The sequence below is a fragment of the Ranitomeya variabilis genome, chromosome 2, assembly GCF_051348905.1.
Source record: "Ranitomeya variabilis isolate aRanVar5 chromosome 2, aRanVar5.hap1, whole genome shotgun sequence".
Lineage (NCBI taxonomy): Eukaryota > Metazoa > Chordata > Amphibia > Anura > Dendrobatidae > Ranitomeya > Ranitomeya variabilis.
Genome location: NC_135233.1, coordinates 849,586,982 through 849,608,065, shown reverse-complemented (window position 1 = coordinate 849,608,065; position 21,084 = coordinate 849,586,982). Strand labels below are relative to the sequence as shown.

The 21,084-nt window shown below is 44.4% G+C and overlaps 1 protein-coding gene across 1 annotated transcript in view; it reads right to left on the bottom strand.

Moving 5' to 3' along the window:
- CHRNG (cholinergic receptor nicotinic gamma subunit) overlaps window positions 1–19,979 on the bottom strand; it is a 48,572-nt gene extending 28,593 nt beyond the window's left edge. The window contains exons 1-4 of the mRNA XM_077290208.1: window positions 19,933–19,979; window positions 17,514–17,653; window positions 6,561–6,605; window positions 6,241–6,350 (exon numbers count right to left, since the gene is read on the bottom strand). Coding sequence (XP_077146323.1) covers window positions 6,241–6,350; window positions 6,561–6,605; window positions 17,514–17,653; window positions 19,933–19,972 — 335 coding nt within the window. The 5' untranslated portion in view covers window positions 19,973–19,979. The remainder of the gene's footprint in view (window positions 1–6,240; window positions 6,351–6,560; window positions 6,606–17,513; window positions 17,654–19,932) is intronic.
- Between the last annotated feature and the right edge of the window lie 1,105 nt (window positions 19,980–21,084).

The window sequence follows — 21,084 nt, the reverse complement described above, 5'->3', positions numbered from 1 at the left end:
ACAGGAAGTGCGGTGCCTCGTGGAGAAGGTCTCCGGCAAGATGGCGCCGGCTGTTGGGACCCGGCGCCTGCGCACCAGCACCCGGGACTTCTCCAAGATGGCGGCGCGCTGTGGGGACCTCCCCAAGATGGCGGCGCTTCACAGATCACGGCGGCAGCTCCGAGGGGCCCTGCGATTCTTGCCGGTTTGCCTGCTTCTGGCGGTGGGCAGCCGGTGAGGCAGGTTGACCCGGGAGCTGCGGAGCCACCAGCGGACAGAACCTACCCGGGATTGGCACGCCTGCAACAGGACTCAGGATCTTCGGCTGCTGGGTTCACAGCGCCCAGGCAGCCAGGTGAGAGCCAGCATTTTACCAATTTTAACCCCTTTGTAGCTCCCAGTGATAGTAGGGAACGGGAGTCATTTATGGGGGGGGCTAGCGGGGGGATGGGATTGATATTACATGGCCTTAGGGATTTAGCAAGATTATGGTATGGGGGCCCTTTAGGTGGGGGGTCACCTGCGTTGGCGTGGCTAGGAAGCGCGGAAGGACCAGCGGGGATAGGGGGGTTATCAAGGTCTGAGGTTGTGTCGCAGTGTGGGGGACAAAGTACAGCGGTCCCAGCTGCGTCTGGGGGGGGCAGCAGTGAAGCAGAAAGGGGGTCAGGGTCAGTCGACGTGGGAGACCGCAGTGAAGGGGATAACAAAGATAAAGAAAATGAGGAGTCGGTGCATTTGGATGATTCCGCTAGGACCGAGGTATATGTTTGTTTTGAGGGGCCGCTGGGGTCACATTTGAAGGAAGAGGTGAAAGAAAAGATCTGGAAGGGGGATTATGTTGATATTTTTTCGTTATTGCCATTGGAAAGATTTAATCTGGATAGGTTAAGGAGAGATGATTCCAAAAAAGATGACGAGGAGAGGAGGAGGTACCGTCTGATCCCTCGTACATTTGCAAATTGGCTCCAGGCGTTTGCTATATTGGCGAGTGTAATAGGCGAGAAGGCGCCCGAGAATTGTTCGGGACTTTTTTGTTATATGGACACAATTGGAGAGGCTTACAGGGTATATGGCGGTGTAGGATGGTTAAGGTACGACGAGCAGTTCAGGCAGCGAAAAGCGGTACGACCGAGCATGCGTTGGGAACATAAGGATATAGCGTTATGGATGAGACTTACGGCCCCAGTTAGAGCGAATCAGGGTTCTCAGCCATTTCAAGGGGGCGCCGGGAGTTCAGGACAGTCAGGACACTCGGTCGCAATGCAGAAGGGACTGTGTTTCTCTTTTAATGAAGGGGCATGTAGGTTTGGGAGCAAGTGTAAGTTCAAACATGAATGCTCAAGTTGTGGGGGCACACATGGGGCGGCTAGGTGTTTCAGGGGGGGAAAAACAAGAGGGGGAGATGGTGTTGAAAAAAGGGGAGACACCAGTGCGGCTGGACGCGATGGAAGCGTATCTAAATAGATACCCCGATGTATCAGCAGCGTCACTTTTAAGGGAAGGTTTTAGTTATGGTTTTAAAATTCCGTTTGTTGAGCAGGATGTTTGTCTGTCAAGAAAGAATTTAAAATCGGCTTTGCAATTTCCTAGCGTTGTGTCTGAAAAATTAAAAAAGGAGATTGATCTGGGTAGGATGGCCGGACCTTTTCCAACAGCTCCAATTAGTAATTTGAGAGTGTCACCGCTGGGAGTGGTTCCAAAAAAAAAAGAGCCCAATAAATTTAGGCTTATTCATCATTTATCCTTCCCAAAGGGTCTGTCAGTGAACGACGGCATTGATCCTCAACTGTGTGCGGTTTCTTACACGTCTTTTGATGTAGCAATGAATTTAATACGGCTGTGTGGTAGGGGAGCTTTGATGGCGAAAACGGATATCGAGGCGGCGTTTCGCCTGTTACCGGTGCACCCTGAGAGTATGCACCTGCTAGGTTGTTTTTGGGACGGAGGTTTTTTCATTGATCGTTGTCTTTCCATGGGCTGTTCATTATCATGCGCCTATTTTGAAACGTTTAGTACATTCCTGGAATGGGTTGTTAAGGACGTATCTGGTTTAAATTCTTGTCTACATTACCTCGATGATTTCTTGTTTGTAGGCCCGCCACAGTCTGCGGCTTGTTCCATTCTATTGCACACGATGGAAAGAGTAGCGAAAGGTTTCGGTGTTCCATTGGCGGCTGAAAAAACTGTCGGGCCAGTGACGTCACTAAGTTTCCTAGGCATAGAGATTGATTCCGTGGCTATGGAATGTAGATTGCCCGATGATAAGTTAGTTGCTTTTCGGGAGGAAGTTGGAAAGGCAATCACACGGCGCAAGATAACGTTACACGATTTGCAATCTTTGTTGGGCAAGCTGAACTTTGCTTGCAGAATTATGCCAATGGGCCGCGCATTTTTTCGGCGTTTATCCTTAGCGACGGTGGGAGTAAAGTCTCCCCTGCATTTCATCAGATTGACTAAGGAGTTGAAACAGGATTTGAAGGTGTGGGCTCTTTTCTTAGAGGAATACAATGGCAAATCCATTTGGATTCAATCAGTTGAGAATGCGGTTGATCTAGGCCTTTTCATTACCGTGATTGAAAAGCGTGGTTTCAATCTGCGATATCGCGGCCAGACAGTGGTGGCGGAGTGGCCACTTGATTGGCGTGAACAAGGTTTGTTACAAAATCGGGTGCTACTACAGTTATTTCCTCGAGTGGTGGCGTTGTCGGTGTGGGGCGAGAAGGTGAGGAATAAAAAGATCTGTTTTTCTTGCGAGCATACGAATGTCGTGGAAGCCATCAATACGTTATCGGCGGCGTCTTCAGAAGTTGTTAGGGTACTGCAGCACCTGGTCTTCTTGGGCCTAAGGCTTAATTTGTGGATTGTAGCGGATTGTAAGTCAACCGGGCCTACTAATGCTGATGATGTCCTTTTCCACTCACAGTGGGATCAATTTCAGGGGCCGAGGCCTTACTTCGACTCAGCATGCCGGGAGTGTCCAGTGGAGCTGTGGAACCTGCCATTAGGGCCGTGAGGAATCTATTTGCTAGATCACTATCAGACAGGTCTTGGCTGCAGTATGAGCAGGCCTGGAGGACATGGGAAGATTGGAAGGGGTCTTACGGGTCCGGCATAGACGACGAGGGTAGATTGTTGTTGCTAGTAGGTCATGTGTGGGAGTCCGGTTGGTCGGTGTCTAAAGTGAATAAGTTTCTAGCTGGATTAGCGTTCGGTTTAAGGCTAGAGGTTTACAGGACGAGACAAAGTCTTTTCTGGTGATGCAAGTGGTAAAGGGTTTGAAAAAAGGGCAGAAGTCTTCGACTGCAGACGCCCGGTCTCTTTTGAGGTATTGTTAACAATTGGTAGGCAATTACGGGTTGTTTGTTTTTCGGATTGGGAGGTGATTTTATTTCAAGCGGCTTTTTCATTGGCGTTTTTTGGAGCATTTCATTTGGGGGAGCTGGTCAGCCCCTCCAGATATAAAGGAGGGGGTTTGCGGAGAGAGGACGTTGATGTTACGTTTGACAAGGTGGTGGTGTTTATTAGGTCATCAAAAACGGACGTGTTTGGAAAGGGTTGCAAATTAGTGTTATTTCAGGTTCCAAATTGTGCATTGTGCCCGGTAACCTGCGTGGATAAATTGATGAGTAGGGGGGGTGTATTATCCGACCCACTGTTGGTTCATGCAGATGGTTCTTTCTTGTCACGCTTCCAATTTGTTTCTGTGTTTCGGAAGTGTTTAATGTCCGGGGGAATTTCGCCCAGAAAATACAGTGGCCACTCATTTCGGATAGGGGCTGCAACGGAAGCAGCCAGAAGAGGTTTAGGGGAAGAAGTGGTAAAAAGAATTGGGCGGTGGGAATCAGAAAGATTCCGGTCTTATGTTCGCCCGGATCTGGTTTAATTTCGTGGGGTATGCGTTCGGCAGAATTTTTCTCGTCTTGATCGGTTTATTGTTTATTCTCTTACAGAACACGGAAAATTGCTGGTGTGGATAATGGGACACTCATTTGTGTTCTGGGCGGCGGAGCGGGCAGCGGTTCGTCCAGATGGCCGGCAATTGGGGTTTTCACGGGACGTCGCGTCACTGAGATGGATCGGAAAAAGGGGGATGACTTGGAGTCAATTTTTGCCCGAGTTTCATCGTTTCGTGCGTTGGGATCAGGTCCCACAAATTGTAGTTATTCACCTGGGGGGTAATGACTTGAGGAAGAGGCCGTGCAGAGAACTTATAAAGGACATTAAGTTCGACATGTTGAGGTTGTGGGCAATGTTTCCAAGGGTCTTGGCGGTCTGGTCGGACATCGTCCCGCGGAAAGTTTGGCGGGGAGCTAGATCACCAGAAGGGATAAACAAGGCGAGGATCAAGGTGAACAAAGCTGTTTCGCGGTTCATGGCAAGGAACGGAGCGGTAGTGGTGCGGCACATAAATCTAGAATCCGGCACCGGAGGTTATTGGAGGTTGGATGGGGTGCATTTAAATGCAGTGGGTACCGATATGTGGTGTTTAGCGATCCAGGAGGGCATCGAAACAGCTTTGAAGGTTTGGAGGGACATAAATGGCTAAGGGGTTAGTGCATTTATGTTTGTGGCAGGGGGTGGTGGTCCTCGAAGTTGGTGGAGGTGGAAAATGGCGGATTGATGGGGGGGGATCTCAATAGGTCCTGGACTCCCCGGGGTGATTTGAAATCGGAAAAGTGGTATCGATAATCCCGTGGAGGGGATTATTAGGGGACCCACAAGCAGGTGTGCGGTTTTGGCCTGGCTGGTGGAGTTTGCCTCCGAGCTGGTGCATAGCGGCTGGGGGTAAGGCGGATATAAGGCCAAAATAGGTGGGACGGTTGGCAAAAAATATTTAATACAGTTTTTCGGGCTTCGAGGATCATCCACTTCCAGGGTTTATTGTTATATCATTTTGTATGTTAAATGTTAAATAAACGGCTGCTGTGGCCAATTAATCCAACCTATTTGTTGTGTGTTTTAATAGGGGGTATTCTTTGGCCGCATAAAAGGGGGAGGTGGCCGTTATCCCGGGGGTGACATAAGGTAAGGTAAAAGGTTTTATATTAGAGCTCACAGGAGTCACGGATACCCGTTGTCATGTGCAGATTGTAAAAATGGAAGTGTGAAAGAAGCCTTACTGGCCAGAAAGTAGTGAGGCAGGGCATGTCTCTTTGCTTTACCACAGGATTTAATTGTATCAGCTTCATGTTGATGCCAATACAGCTTCAAGTGGCAAAGATCTTGGGCACCTAGCCAGAAAAGTAGAGTTTGTGCACTGACCTGGATTGTTGGCAATAGCAATGCCGTTTTAATGTTTGCACACTGTAGCACTGTAGGTAGGCTAAGATTAAATCCTAGAACTACAGGTTCTGATTATGTGCACCTGACTAGCCCTTAGTATATCCAGGCTAGGTGTTCACCTTAATCAGTCCGCTGGGGGAAGCTGAGTGTCACTATTCCACCTCTCAATCTGTCCGGGATGCAGTGCCTGACAGCCCAGCCATCCAATCTGGTGCAGGGGCATGCTGAAGCTGTCAGTACCTTGATTGGTAATTCTGTGTAGCAGCACAAAGATAAAGAATTTTCTATGTGGTCATAACTAGAGATGAGCGAACATCGTCGTCTCCCTCCTTATTCGGCAAGCTATAGCGCTTACTGAAGAAGCTGGATACCTGGAGCGCTCCTGATGATCAGCGGTTCGGCACCACAGCTGCATGCGTCACGGCTGTGCATGGAGAGCCTGTTTGTTGTGACTGTTACACAGGGGCGACACATGCAGCTGCGGTGCCGGACACTTGTCAGCGCGCTCCAGATATCCGGGTTCCCGATGCAGCTTCTTCGGTAAGTGCTATAGCTTGGCGAATAAGGAGGGAGCCAACGATGTTTGCTCATCTCTAGTCATAATTCCTCTCATGCAGTTTAAAATGTTTGCTAAGTGACGTTTAAGCTACTATGTAGGTTTATTTTGGAATCCTTCAATGGTGTTTCAAGACCTGGAAACATTTAAAGATAATGTAGGAGGGATTACTTCTTTAAAGCTTCCCGTTGTTTCAGGCCATTTCATTCACTCCCTAAAATTAATTAGTCCACTATCCCTGCTATAGAAGTTACAAATCTATAAACAGTGTGTTTCTAACATCTTGTGTGTTAAAGTTCATTAACTATACTCTAAATCCTAATGGTCACTGAGCTATGATGAATATACGAATCAATCAAAACATCAAGAGGAGCAATCCACATCAGTTTTTATGCTTCTGAGTGATGTTGGATGTTACTAACTTGTTTTCTAGGCCAATATCTGGAAGCCACACCATGGTGGAGGGAATACGTGTGGTTCCAATGCCACCATGTTCTTCAGGCTTCCAGCTCAGACGATAATCTATCCATTGCTAAAAAAAAGTAAAAGGGAAGATCATTAGGATCATGCGTGAAGGTTAATATATGGGTATAAAGGTTAATGTGAACATACAGTTAATATTCAACATCCCAGTACCTAAAAATGGATAGCAAGTCACTGTAGTCAATGACTAACAATAGAGTCATCAAAAAGGTACAAAGGATAAACCTTGTTACAATGTATCATTATATTACATACTTACCATTTCTACCCAGACATTCGTGGTCAAAGCTTCCCTTTTTTCATTCTGCGATGGGAATGAAATAAAAAAATATGAGACTAAATGTGAAAAGACTAAGTGGCAGAGTAATTAAGACTAACATTGTGCACCCTAGTCTTAACAATATGTTTAATTAATTAGCTGTTGCACACTGCTTATTGAATAAGGTGCAAAGGTTAACCATCGTGTACTACTGGGAGAAACATTCTGAGATGAGATATAAATGTCAGATGTGCAATATTTTTGCACAACTTCCTAGTTGCCCCAATATATTACAACTTATAAAGGTGTTTTATGCCAGAATTCAGGCATAACCAGCTTAATGAATCACCCTTTAAGACAGGACTGCACAACATACGGCCTGCAGGCCACATGCGGCCCACCGAAGTATGTTGTGCGGCCCGGGGACTGGGGCAGAGATTGGTGGCCATGATGTTCAGCGGCGTGATGAGGTCAACAAGGCACTGACGTCACACTGCTGCTGGCACCGGGCCGCAGAGGTGCAGAGGATGGGGCAGGCACCGGTAAGCGCTCCTGGAGCCAATGATGAAATATTTGTTTTGTGCTTGGTGTTACTTTCCAGAGTCCATAATGGAGCAATGGGTAAAACTATGGGGGCCATTATAGGGAACATTATGAGGCAATGGGAAACCTTATGGGGCAATGGGAGGTATTATGAGGCAATGGGTGATATTAGGGAGCAATGGAGAACATTATCGAGCAATAGGGGCACTACAGGGTCTATTATGGGCAATTTGGAACATTATGGGTCAATGAGGGGCACTATGGGGGACATTATGGGGCAATAGGGAACATGGGGCAAAGGGGGACATTCAGGGGAAAAAGGGGGAATTGTGGAGCTATGGGGGACATTATGGGGCAATATGGGACCTAATGAGGCAATTAAGGGGGTTGTGAATGGAGTTACACTATAGTGTACAGTTGGGGAACTTTATGCTGATAGGCAGCGTGGGGGGAGATATTATGGAAAGGTGATGTTTGGGGGGACATTTTGGAGAGGGGTAATATGGGGGGATTCTATAGAGAAGGGCAGTATTAGGAGGATATTTTGCACAGGAAGCACAGAGTTGGACAATTATTTTTTCAGTGGAGCAGCATGGGAGGTATTTATATTTATGTGGCAGTATAATGAAACTTTTATTTCTAAGGGCACCGTGTCAGGATGTGCTGCTGGAGATGGAGAAGAGGGAAGTCTGCAGAGACGTGCACTGGTGTAAAAGCTCATTATGGCATGTGTACTACGAAGAGACAAAGGGATTGGAATGACTTGAATCAGAGAAGATGTCACCTATGAGGTACCTGTATGCAAGCATTTATTTGTGATACTGACTACATCTCTTCAGTGCTCTGGTTCCTGTATGGTTGGCAGTCTGATGATGGCTGGTTACAACTCCCAGCATCTCTTTACCACTGTTAAAGACACACTGGGAATTGTAGGTTCAAGCAATACAATTATATATGGGGCTGACCTGACATTACAATTGATCGCTGTAACTAAGCTTGGTGCTGTATACATTTATTGACGGTGGTTCTGGCGCTGCATTCATGTACTGATGGTGGTTTTGATGCTGTATTTATGTACTGATGGTGGTTCTGGCTCCACATACATGTGCTGACGGTGGTTCTGATCTTGTACATGTAGCTATCTATATTGTACTTCATGGCTATGTTAAAATGTAATAATCCTCAAAACATAGAGATTTGAGATTATGAGGATGATTTGGCAAGATTCTGCTGCAAAACTTCAGTATAAGTTAGTGTGTATTCATATTGATTTCTTCTTGGAGTAGACACTCTCCCAATCCTCCTCAAATACCGAAAATTTGGTTCTGGTGATATATTAATGTATTGATGGTGGTTCTAGTGATGTATTCATGTTAGTACCAAAAAATGTTGTGCATACCTGCTCTAATAGATGAGTTGGACAGAGCATGATAAGGTATATAATGTATGGTATGTTGAAAATATTTTATTCTTGTTTCTCATAGCAACCTATCGATGTATAAGTATAAATTAAGATATGCCCAACTTTTAGTGCATCTACATTAAACATTTAGCAAGTTTCTAAATTCATTATAATACAGTTCTGCAAGATTCAGCGCTCAAATTTCCATAATTGGTTATAACTTATGAACTATGTAAGGCAGCGGCTTTCATTTCTGTGCACCAATGAGGCAGTAACCCAAGAAAGTTCACCTTAAACGACTTTTTTTTTTCCAACTTACAAATAAATCCAAAACTTTATCCTCCAGTTTCACAGCCGGAACATCTGTGTCAGTCCGTATCAGTCCGTTTCCTTAGACGACTGCACCACTGTAAAATCCTTGGGTTCGGTAATGACTTTCTCAAGTCTCTGGTCTGTGTTTAGTTTCACAGAGACAGGTGTGCGCAGAGCTCCTGCTCTATTGCTTGCAAAACTCAATACTGACACACCCAAACCTTAACTAAAAATTTAAATGGGAATTGTGGACATAGACCAGTGGGCCACTCCCAATACCTGGAGTGGAGGGAGAGATCTGGATCGCCCCCAGGCGCAGGGCAGTGGGGTACTCGGTACCGGGTCCCTCTGTCTCGGTTCTGGGGATGTCACGGTGGCCCGACCCGATCCGTGGCCCTGCTAAGGGGCGCCCAATTAAAGGTGTAGTTTGTCAAGTGTTTGTGATGCCACCTGTGGTGTTTGGTCAGGGTGACCGACGCGGCTAGGGGTCCGCTGGGGTGATGGAATGGCAGCTAGATGTTATACCTTCCCACAGGTGAAGTATGTCCACAGGGCTTCCCTTAAAGAGTAGGTGGTAACGGTGGATGTTGTAAGGCACGTTGAATAACGAGGACACAAAGGTTGCAGTCTCTTTACCTTTTACTGAAGACTTCAGTGTCCGCAGTCCAGAGTACCGTTCACAGGGCAGGCTAAGTCCGGCCGGTCCGAAGGCACATCCAGAGTTCCCTTTGCAGGTGGAAATCAGTAGCCTTCCTATTAGCGCCTGTGTGTTGTAGTACCTCCCTGCTGAGCACCACAGGACAGTTCTCACAACTCTCGTGTATATCTCTGATGTTCTCTCTCCGTCACCCAGATGGTATGGCTAGGATGACCCGTATGACGGGGTAGGCCTGGAGCTATTTTATAGGGACCCAAGAGAGGCCCCTCTCCCACAATTTGCCTCCGTTGTCTTCATTAGGTTAAAGGTCGGGCAGCCAACTTGGAATTAACTGTCCTGCCTTGTTTCGAAGTAATGCGTAGAGCCAATTACTCCCTTGGTGTTCCAGCCACCGGCTACGCGCCTCAGAAGGATGTTGACGATCTTAAGGCAGGACTCCTCCTGGTATTATCTCCTTGTGCTGTGATCTCGTTTCTCACTTCTCCACAATATACTTCGCTTCTTGTCCTTTCTTAGGATGCTGCCGCAATGAGGTGCAGGCGCAGCTCCGTAACGTTCTATCTCTTGGTATGTCTCTGTCAGGATCCCACCCCTGACAGGGACCTCTGTCTGCAGCTCAGATGTTCCTCCTTCTCTCTCCCTGTCTGCCTGACAGGTCTTCTCTGGGTCTCACCCAGGCAGCTTTCTGACTAACTTCCTATCCAACCCCCAGTTTTACCCGAGTGTGAGGAGTGGCCTAATAGATAGAACCTTTTGCTCCCCCTGGTGGTCAGAGTGTGAAGTGTAGTGTGTGACTGTGATACCTGGTCAGGTGAACTCCTTTAATACCATCAGACGTACCATCACTCCCCCTGGTGGAAGAGCGACAATACTGCAACGACCAGGACTCTGGGGCGCTGCAGATCCGTCCCATTACCATCCTACAGATCTCTCCAAAAATAAAAGCCCATGTCAGATCTTCCTAAATCTGACTTGGTCAAACAATTTGGCTAAGTCCACACTCACTTTTATTTTGCATTGTAACCTCAGCAGTGGCTGTAATAACAACGCTCTCCAGCGGACTAAATATGCTTCAAAGTACATGTGATCGCGTTGCTCCGAGCGGCTCCTCCGTCCTCCTCCCTGCAGGCCCTGGATCCAAGATGACCGCAGGGCTCCTTCCGGGTCCTGCAGGGAGGTGGCTTGCAAGCGCCTGCTCATATCAGGCGCCGGCAAGCCTCCTGCACTGCCGGTCAGATTGCTGATCTGACACAGTGCATTGCAAAGTGTCAGATCATCGATCTGACACTATAACATTATGTCCCACACTGGGACAAAGTGAAAAAGGAAAAAAAAATATTTACATGTGTAAAAAAAACAAAAACCTAAATAAATAAATAAAAAAAAATATTGTTCCAATAAATACATTTCTTTATGTAAATAATAAAAAACAATAAAAGTACACATATTTAGTATAGCCGCGTCCGTAACGACCCCTTCAGTAAACACCGTAAAAAAATTAAAAAAAACTAGGCAAAAAACAATGCTTTATCATCATACCGCCGAACAAAAAGTGGAATAACACGAATTGCTGGTTTTTGTTCATTCTGCCTAACAAAAATCGGAATAAAAAGTGATCAAAAAATGTCATGTGCCTGAAAATGATACCAATGAAAATGAAAACGTCAACTTGTCCCACAAAAAACAAGACCTCACATGACTCTGTTGACCAAAATATGGAAAAATTATAGCTCTTGGAATGTGTTAACACAAAAAATATTTTTTGCAATAAAAAGCGTCTTTTAGTATGTGACAGCTGCCAATCATAAAACTCCCTACAAAAACCTGTTATAAATAGCAAATCAAGCCTCCCATTATCACCGCCTTAGTTAGGGAAAAATAATAAAATTAAAAAAGTATTTCCATTTTCCCATTAGGGTTAGGGTTAGGGTTGGGGCTAAAGTTAGGGTTGGGGCTAAAGTTAGGGTTAGGTTTGGGGCTAAAGTTAGGGTTAGGGTTGGGGTTAAAGTTAGGGTTGGGGCTAAAGTTAGGGTTAGGGTTGGGGTTAAAGTTAGGGTTGGGGATAAAGTTAGGGTTGGGGCAAGAGGTGGGGTTAGGGTTTGGATTACGTTTACGGTTGGGCTAGGGGTGTGTCGGTTAGGGATATGGTTAGGGTTGGGATTAAGGTTAGGGATGTGTTGGGGATAGGGGTGTGTTGGGGTTTGGATTAGCGTTAGGGGTGTGTTCGAGTTAGGGGTGTGGTTAGGGTTGGGATTAGGGTTAGGGGTGTGTTGGGGTTGGGGGTGTGTTGAGGTTAGGGTTGGAGTTAGAATTGGGAGGTTTCCACTGTTTAGGCACACCAGGGGCTCTGCAAACGCAACATTGACGTCCGATCTCAATCCATACAATTCTGCGTTGAAGAAGTAAAACGGTGCTCCTTCCCTTTCGAGCTCTGCCATGCGCCCAAACAGTGATTTACCCCCACATATGGGGTATCAGCGTACTCAGGACAAATTGGACAGCAACTTTTGTGGTCCAATTTCTCCTGTTACCCTGGGGAAAATACAAAACTGGGGGCTAAAAAATCATTTTTGTGGAAAAAAAAGATTTTTTATTTGCACGTCTCTGCGTGTTTAGTGAAACACTTGGGGGTTCAAAGTGCTCAACACACATCTAGATAAGTTCCTTGGGGGGTCTAGTTTCCAAAATGGTGTCACTTGTGGGAGATTTCTACTGTTTAGGTACATTAGGGGCTCTGCAAATCCAACGTGATGCCCGCAGACCATTCCATCAAAGTCTGCATTCCAAAAATGCCACTTCTTCCCTTTCGAGCTCTGCCATGCGCCCAAATAGTAGTTTTCTCCCACATATGGGGTATCAGCATACTCAGGACAAATTGCACAACAACTTTTGGGGTCCAATTTCTCCTGTTACCCTTGGGAAAATACAAAACTGGGTGCTAAAATATCATTTTTGTGGAAAAAAAAAGGATTTTTTATTTTCACGGCCCTGCTTTATAAACTTTAGTGAAACACTTGGGGGTTCAAAGTGCTCAACACACATCTAGATAAGTTCCTTAGGGGGTCTACTTTCCAAAATGGTGTCACTTGTGGGGGGTTTCAATGTTTAGGCACATCAGGGGCTCTCCAAACGCAACATGGCGTCTCATCTCAATTCCAGTCAATTTTGCATTGAAAAGTCAAATGGCGCTCCTTCCCTTCCGAGCTCTGCCATGCGCTCAAACAGTGGTTTACCCCCACATTTAGGGTATCGGCATACTCAGAACAAATTGTACATCAACTTTTGGGGTCCAATTTCTTCTTTTAGAATTGGGAAAATAAAAAATTGGGGGCGAAAAGATCATATTTGTGAAAAAATATGATTTTTTATTTTGACGGCTCTGCATTATAAACTTCTGTGAAGCACTTGGTAGGTCAAAGTGCTCACCACACATCTAGATAAGTTCCTTAGGGGGTCTGCTTTCAAAAATGGTGTCACTTGTGGGGGGTTTCAATGTTTAGGCACATCAGGGGCTCTCCAAATGCAACATGACGTCCCATCTCAATTCCAGTCAATTTTGCATTGAAAAGTCAAACGGTGCTCCCTCCCTTCTGAGCTCTGCCATGCGCCCAAACAGTGGTTTACCCCCACATATTATGTGCGCTTGAAATACCTTAGGTGACGTCACGGCTTTGTGATTGGTCGCGTAGCGGTCACGCGACCGCTACGTGACCAATCAGAAGCTGCGGACGTCTTCTAAGGTATTTCAAGCGCTTGAAAGACCTTAGGTGACGTCACGGCTTTGTGATTGGTCGCGTAGCGGTCACGCGACCGCTACGGACCAATCAGAGCACCGTGACGTCATCTAAGGCCCTTCAAGCGCGCATTCTTAGGTACAACGGCTCCCGGTTACAGCGGTAAAGTCCAGGGGCCGCCGGAGAGGTGAGTATATCCCTATTTTTTATTTTAATTCTTTATTTTACACATTGATATGGATCCCAGGACCTGAAGGAGAGTTTCCTCTCCTTCAGACCCTGGGAACCATACAGGATACCAACCGATACTTGAGTCCCATTGACTTGTATTGGTATCGGGTATCGGTATCGGATTAGATCCGATACTTTGCCGGTATCAGCCGATACTTTCCGATACCGATACTTTCAAGTATCGGACGGTATCGCTCAACACTACTCAGGAGAAATTACACAACATTTCTGGGGTCCATTTTCTCCTCTTCCTCTTGTGAAAATAAAAGACTTGGGGCTAAAAGAACATTTTTGCGGGAAAAATGTAATTTTTTATTTTCATGCCTCAACGTTATAAATTTCTGTGAAGCACCGGGGAATTCAAGGTGCTTACTACACATCTATATAAGATGTTTTAAAATCAATTTTGAATTCAAAAAGTCAAACAGCTTTTCTTCCCTTCCAAGCCCTGACATGGTCTCAAATAGTAGTTTTCACCCACATATGGGGTATTGGCGTGCTCAGGAAAAATGACACAACAATTTTTGGTGCTTTTTCTCCTGTTACCCTAGTAAAAATAAAAAAATTGGGTCCAAAGTAAATTTTTTGCAAAGCACCTGAAGGGTTAATAAACTTCTTCAATGTGGTTTTGAGCTCCTTGAGGAGTACGGTGTTTAAAATGTCACTTTTGGGTATTTTCTGTCATATAAGCCCTTCAAAGTCACTGCAACTGTGATGTTATCCCTAAAAAAATGGTTTTGTAAATTTTGCTGGAAAAATGAGAAACCGCTGGTCAACTTTTAAGCCTTCTAACTTCCTGACAAAAAAAATTTGTTTAAAAAATTGTGCTGATGTAAAGTAGGCATGTGGCAAATGGAATTTATTAACTATTTTGTGTTACATATCTCTGATTTAAATAAAAATTAAAAGTTTGAAAATTGCTAAATTTTCACCAAATTTCCGATTATTCACAAATAAACATTTTACATCAAGCAAATTTTACCACTACCATGAAGTACAATATGTCACAAAAAAAAACACTCTCAGAAACAGTAGGATCTGTTGAAGCATTCCAGAGTTATTACCACATAGGCTGGAGACACACTAACAATTTAAAAATCGGTCGGTTTTTGATGCAGGAGAGTCGGATGAGTGCAAAGCAATTGTCATGTGAGTGTCATGCATTTTTTGTGGGAGTACAATCCGATTTTTCAGACCTAGCATCCAATTTACATCCAAATGCAGTGCGATTGCTATCAGACTGCAATGCATTAGCACTGCAATGCATTAGCACCGCTCCCGGTTGTAAACTTTATATACCCCAGATATGGATTACGGCGTGGAACTGACTGTACGCCGGACAGGTATGGGTATAATGTTGGTTTATTATTTTTTATTTTTTACAGGAGATCGAGGGCTTCGGGGAATTAGCAGATGTTATAAGTATGGTTTAATTAAGAACAATAAAGGAGTCTGTGTGTTTAATTCAAAGATTTTTTAATGGGTGTCTGTGTTTTATTAACTATTTCACTATATGAGGTTAGTAACGGGGGCTCTATTTGATGCATCTTCATTACTAACCTCAGGGCTTGATGCCACAGAGGTGACATTAACCTCCAAACTATTACCCCACTTGCCACCGCTACAGGGCAAGTGGGAAGAGCAAGGCTTAGTGCCGGAATTGGCGTATCTTACAGATGCGCCTTTTTTGGGGTGGCCAAGTGCTGATGTTTTTATCCAGGGGGGCTCAATATCCATGGTCCTGTCCTAGGCTATTAATATCAGCCTGCAGCTGTCTGCATAGCCTTTGCTGGTTATTAATTATGGGGGGACCCCACGTCATTTTTGGGGGTCTCCCATTTTAATAGCCAGTAAAGGCTAAGTATACAGCTGTGAGCTGATATTAATAGCCTGGGAAGCTCCATGGGTATTACCTCTTTCCCAGGCTATAAACATCTGCCCCCAGTTGCTGGCTTTCCCTCTGCAGGTTTTGAAAATTGTGCGGGAGCCCAAGCCATTTTTTTTTTGTAAAATAATCTTTTAGTAATTACATACATGTCCCCTAATTTGCACACACACTGTACAAATTGTATTTGTCACTGACATCTATATATCTACCTATTCTATATGTATTTACTGTATGTAATCAAACTCTTCTATCCTGTCGGCTCCTGCAGTGAATTTACAGAACCCGGCAAATAAATTACCGGCTTTTCTTCTATCTATATTTCTGTGCAATATAAATACATACTGTATACTGGATGTATATAAATGTGTGTCACTGACATGTGTATATATATATATATATATATATATATATATATATATATATATATATATATACATATATTCTATGTGTATATATCTATTTTATCTTTTCTATTATAACCTGTCAGTGTGATTTTTACAGTAGTTGCATATGAATTGCCAGCTTTTCAAAGGACACCGGTGCGTAAAAAAAGCACAGCACTCGCATGGTGTAAGTGCTGTGTGATTTTTTTCTCGCACCCATTGACTTCTATTGCGGGATACGATCCATTTTCTGATTACAATCGCAGCATGCTGTGATTTTTTACCAGCCAGATCGTGATCTTATCCGAGCTGGATAAAAAAATGCAGATGAGCACAACATCATAGATTAACATTGGTCCGAATTCAATCCGATTTTTTATCGGATTGAATCCGTCCGATTTCATCGCAAGTGGGCATGAGCCTGCAGCGCCCCAGAGTCCTGGTCGTTGCAGTACTGTGGCTCCGCCACTATGGGGAGCTATGGTGCGTCCGATGGCACTGAAGGAGTTCATCTGATCAGGTATCACAGACACCAATACATTTCACAGCCGGGCCTCCGGGGGGAGCTAAGGGTGCTATTCATTAGGCCACTCCCCACCATAGTGGGTAAACTGGGGGTCAGGCAGGGAGTTAGATCAGAAAGCTGACTGGGTTGGAACCAGGCAACACCTTGTGGCAGAGGGTGTTGCAGGGGAAGATACAGTAGGGTCTCTGTCAGGGGTGGGATCCTGACAGAGGCTTGGCAACGAGAACGAACGTAACGGGACCGTGCCTGCTCCGGGTAGCGGCGGTGCCCAAGAAAGGATTAGAAGAGAGATAGATTGTGCTGAGTGAGAAACGGGATCACGCAAAGGAGAAATACCAGTAGGAGTCGTGCTGTAAGACCGAAGCAACATCCTACTGAGGCGCACTACCGGTGGCCGGAACGCCGAGGGAGTAGAATAACATTCAGCTTCAAGCAATACTCCAAACAGCGGCAGGACAGTCAGTCTCAGGCGGGCTGTCTAACTCAAATCACCTATGAGGACAGTCAGTCTCAGGCGGGCTGTCTAACTCAAATCACCTATGAAGTCTTGGGAGGCAATTGTGGGAGAGGGGCGTCTCTCGGGTCCTGGAAGAACTCCAGGCCTACCCGTCAAACGGGTGCCGTTCCTACCCGAACCTCAGGGAGGGACGGAGGATTAGCAGAACATCATCTAGTCGAGTTGTGAGGGAACTTAAGAAACAGACACAACAGTTGTGGGGTACTTTCCGTAAGCACAGCAGGGAAGGACTACAACACATAGCGCTAGGGGGAAGGCACAGATTTCCTCCTGTGAAGAGAACTCTGGAAGTGTCATTGGACCGGCCGGACTTGCGCAGCCTGGTGAGCCGTATTCTGGACTGAGGACTCAGAGATCTTCAGTAAAGAGGTAAAGAGACTGCAACCTGGTGTCCTCGTTATTTACCGCGACCTGCACCCCACAACTGCACCGCTACACCACCACTTATTGCACCGGACGTCCCCCACTGACAGACAGGGCCACGGACTGGGTCTAGCCACCGTGACAACCCCAGGACTGAGACCTAGAGGCCCGGCTCCGGGTACCCCTCGGCCCTGCGGCGGTGTGGGGGCGCTCCAAGCCCATAAAGTTACACTGATCAGAATTGTAAAATTTGGCCTGGTCAAGAAGGTGAAAACAGGCTTGGGGGCTGAAGGTGTTAATAACAAGTGATTAGTCAAAATAGGAACATATAATCTCTGACTGCTAATGGTCTATCCAATATTTGTATTTCAATTCAATTGCATGGGCAGCACATACCAATGAAATGAGATTTGTAAGGGTTAATTTTAGGCTGACGCTGATAATGTCTCCATCCTTTCTTGCTGGACGTAAGTCCTTGTTATAATTTTCCATCAGAACGCTCTGTAGTTTTTCCTCCTCATTGAGACATAAGACCACTGGAATGAAAATTAGAGACAGTGCTATAATAATATACTTAATAACCAATCTAATTTTATCACAGGTTTTATTCAAAACATAAATAAAGTAGCATTTATATAGTACAATGAGAAATACAGACTTCAAATGAGCGCTGTGTTTTTGTTCTTTTCAGGAGAATGTGGTAGAAAAAAAGCGCAAATAGAGTCCATCTGAACCCTGTCTCTTTGGACTCTATGGCTTTATTAGGTGTTCACTACTGATTAAATATAATTTGGGGAGATTGAGATAAAACTCCTGATGGAAGGGGCAAAATGCAATGTGTATGGCTGCTTAGCGGTGTAGGCACTCATGGTCTTGGGGCCCTAATGCAGTTGTTTTGACATGTGAGCCTATCACCCAATCAGCGCTGGCGTCACTGTCCTCTCCTTTGCACAAATTGAACATGAAGAGGAAGTCAGGGGTGCATACTCATGTCATACGGATCTCATACAGATGTTAGTTGAGAAAAATTGCATTGTACTGCAGGACACTCATCCTACTTTTCTGGATCAACTTTGGAGCAATTTTATTTTATGCAGATGAGAGTGAGCCCAAAAACTAAAACTGTCGAAAACTGAATTACTTTTGCTTCCTCCCTCTACTATCCTACCTAAACTCAATTAATAAATATTAAAATGTACATTTGCGGTTCTGCTATAGTTCCCAAGCAGCATGCTTACTATCTTGCGGTTATGTTTGACTCAGATCTTTCCTTCATTTTCTACATCCAGTCACTTGCTCACTCATGTCATCAGTGACGCTGTAAAAACTCTTATTTTTACTTTGATTCATACTAAGCTCTCCCCTCTCCAATCTATCCTAAATGCAGCAGCCTGGATGATATTTCTACCCAACCGCTGCGACGCCGATACCTCCGCTCTGTGCCAGTCAATCCACCAGTTGCCCATCTGCTACTTAATACAACATACAATAAACTTATCATTCTCAACCACAAAGCTCTCCATAATTCTGCACCCACCTACATCTCCTTCCTCATTTCTGTCTATCATCCTACTCGTGTTCTCCATTCTGCTAATGAGTCATGACCTAAGGCCATGTTCACACGTTCAGTATTTGGTCAGTATTTCACATCAGTATTTGTAAGTCAAAACCAGGAGTGGGTGATAAATACAGAAGTGGTGCATATGTTTCTGTTATACTTTTCCTCCGATTGTTCCACTCCTGGTTTTGACTTACAAATGCTGATGTAAAATACTGACCAAATACTGAACGTGTGAACGTGGCCTAAGACTAGCATCCTCTGAATCTCCCATCTCCATCTCCGAGACTTCTGTGGTGGGCCAGCTCTCTAGAATGCACTACCCCGGATAATGTGGTTAATTCCAAGCACGTTTCTTTAGACTGGCCTGTCACCTCACCTCACTAATTTAACTAACTAGTCTTCCTTTCTAAGTTTACCTCAGAATCTGATCCCTTTTATCAGGACCCTTCATGCAATAAGTGGCAATTTGTATTTGTACTTGTATAAACACTGGCTGGTGATTGGATCATGCAGCGTTATTTGAATGCCCTATTTATTATAATGATATCTGGACTAAACAATACAAACACTTTATCGTGTGTCACCACTATTTCCCCACAGATTGTAAGCTTGCATGCAGGACCCTCACTTTTTTTGTCTCTTTGCTTGTACATGTCTCCTCTGAATTGTAAAGTGCTATGTTGGCGCTTTAGAAATGAAAGACAATGTATTATTATTAAATCAATGGGTACAACAATAGTAAATTCTTAACTCCATCATTTGGAAGCTGTCATATATGTTTAGTTGTATATATGGAGAATGAAACTGGGGTCATATTTGTATCATGTCCAAAAATGAAAGCACTGCTTTAACCCCTGAAAGCAATATTATTTGAGATGAACATTCAGAAGCGTAGTTCATAAAAGTGCACGGATTATATTGTTTAGTCTAGGAGCAACATTATTAAAGATGTTGCTCTTAGAAAACAGCTCAGAAATCTCTCATAAAAATTTCAATATGCAGAAAACCCCTAAATCTCAAGATAATTGAAAATACATGGGGACAGGTAAAACATTTTTTCAATAGCAACTGGTTCAATGTAAGGAATTCCTAAGACCACAATTCCTAAGCATCAATTTTCTGTATATAACTATTTCTTTTATTGTGATGATTATTTAGACCTATACGTTAGCCCCACATACATAAAAAAAGGTATATATAGAGATTTATATTTGGACATATGGCAGATCAAAGGAGGATCAGGTGAGGGCCTACCTGTGAAGCACAGAGACAGTAACACAACCACGCTGTCCATGCTTTCATCTCATGTCCTCCGGGTGAAGTGAATTAAACCTCTCTGCAATGTCTGGAATGGTTATTTTAGGTTCCGAGCAGACCTCCGGGACACTATCGCCAGCTGTCCCAGGAATAGTCAGCTGTTGATACCAAAGAGGACAAAGGGAAATAACAATGTCCTGCATTACTGAGACTGATGGGGCGATCCGAGAGTGATCGGGAACTTGTGGTGACAGCAGAGGGCTGCATTACAGAAAATAGTAGTCATACAGGGAATAGTATCAGACGTGGTCAGTTATGCTATTGACCATGTGTTCATGAGCCCATACCGTCTATTATATTCATATTTTTTCAACGAATGTAGCTATTACGTTGGCCATACACTAGCGATTTTAGAGTCATTGTTTTGGGAGACAATATTATGTTGTTTTTTCATCTGCTCTGATAGTGAATGAGAAGTAGTCCAGGTTCAGACGAATGTATGAAAAATCCTCCATTTTTCATCCAGAAAAAAATTGCTATTTTCATCCTTATTTTATATGTGCATCATCCGTATGTCATCCTTTTTTATAGCTCTATATGTAAATATTGAGAAAAAAGTTGCAGGACCACAAACCATCAACCACGTCTTTTAGTCAGTGGCTACCCAGCCCACATCTTCTGCACCACCTCTGAGTAGGAGGCCACAATAATGACGTTGGAACAGCCTACTAATCAGAAGAGGCTCTGAAAATGACACAGATAGTAGGACTTTCACAGTGCTCTGGTCCAGAGGTCATTAACTACTGACTTGACCGCTGGACCAGTGTCCTATGAATCTTTTTGCTCATCTCTAATGGCCACTTTTACTAGTGTCAGTGATATATTGTCTACTGTTCTGACAAGAAATTGCATTTTAACAATTAACAGATAATTGATCCCGATACACTGGATGGTTTCCATTATTTAGGTTAGATGAAAGATTTTTTGTTCATGAATGGTTGTGTGCTGTATTTTAGAAAATAAACAATCTATGAAGTTGGAAAGAAGAGAATGTTTATATGCGACCACTTTAAAAATGATATTAAACAGCTACAACATAGCATTGACCTAATATATTATAGGGATATCTGGCTAAGTAACCTGCAGTAA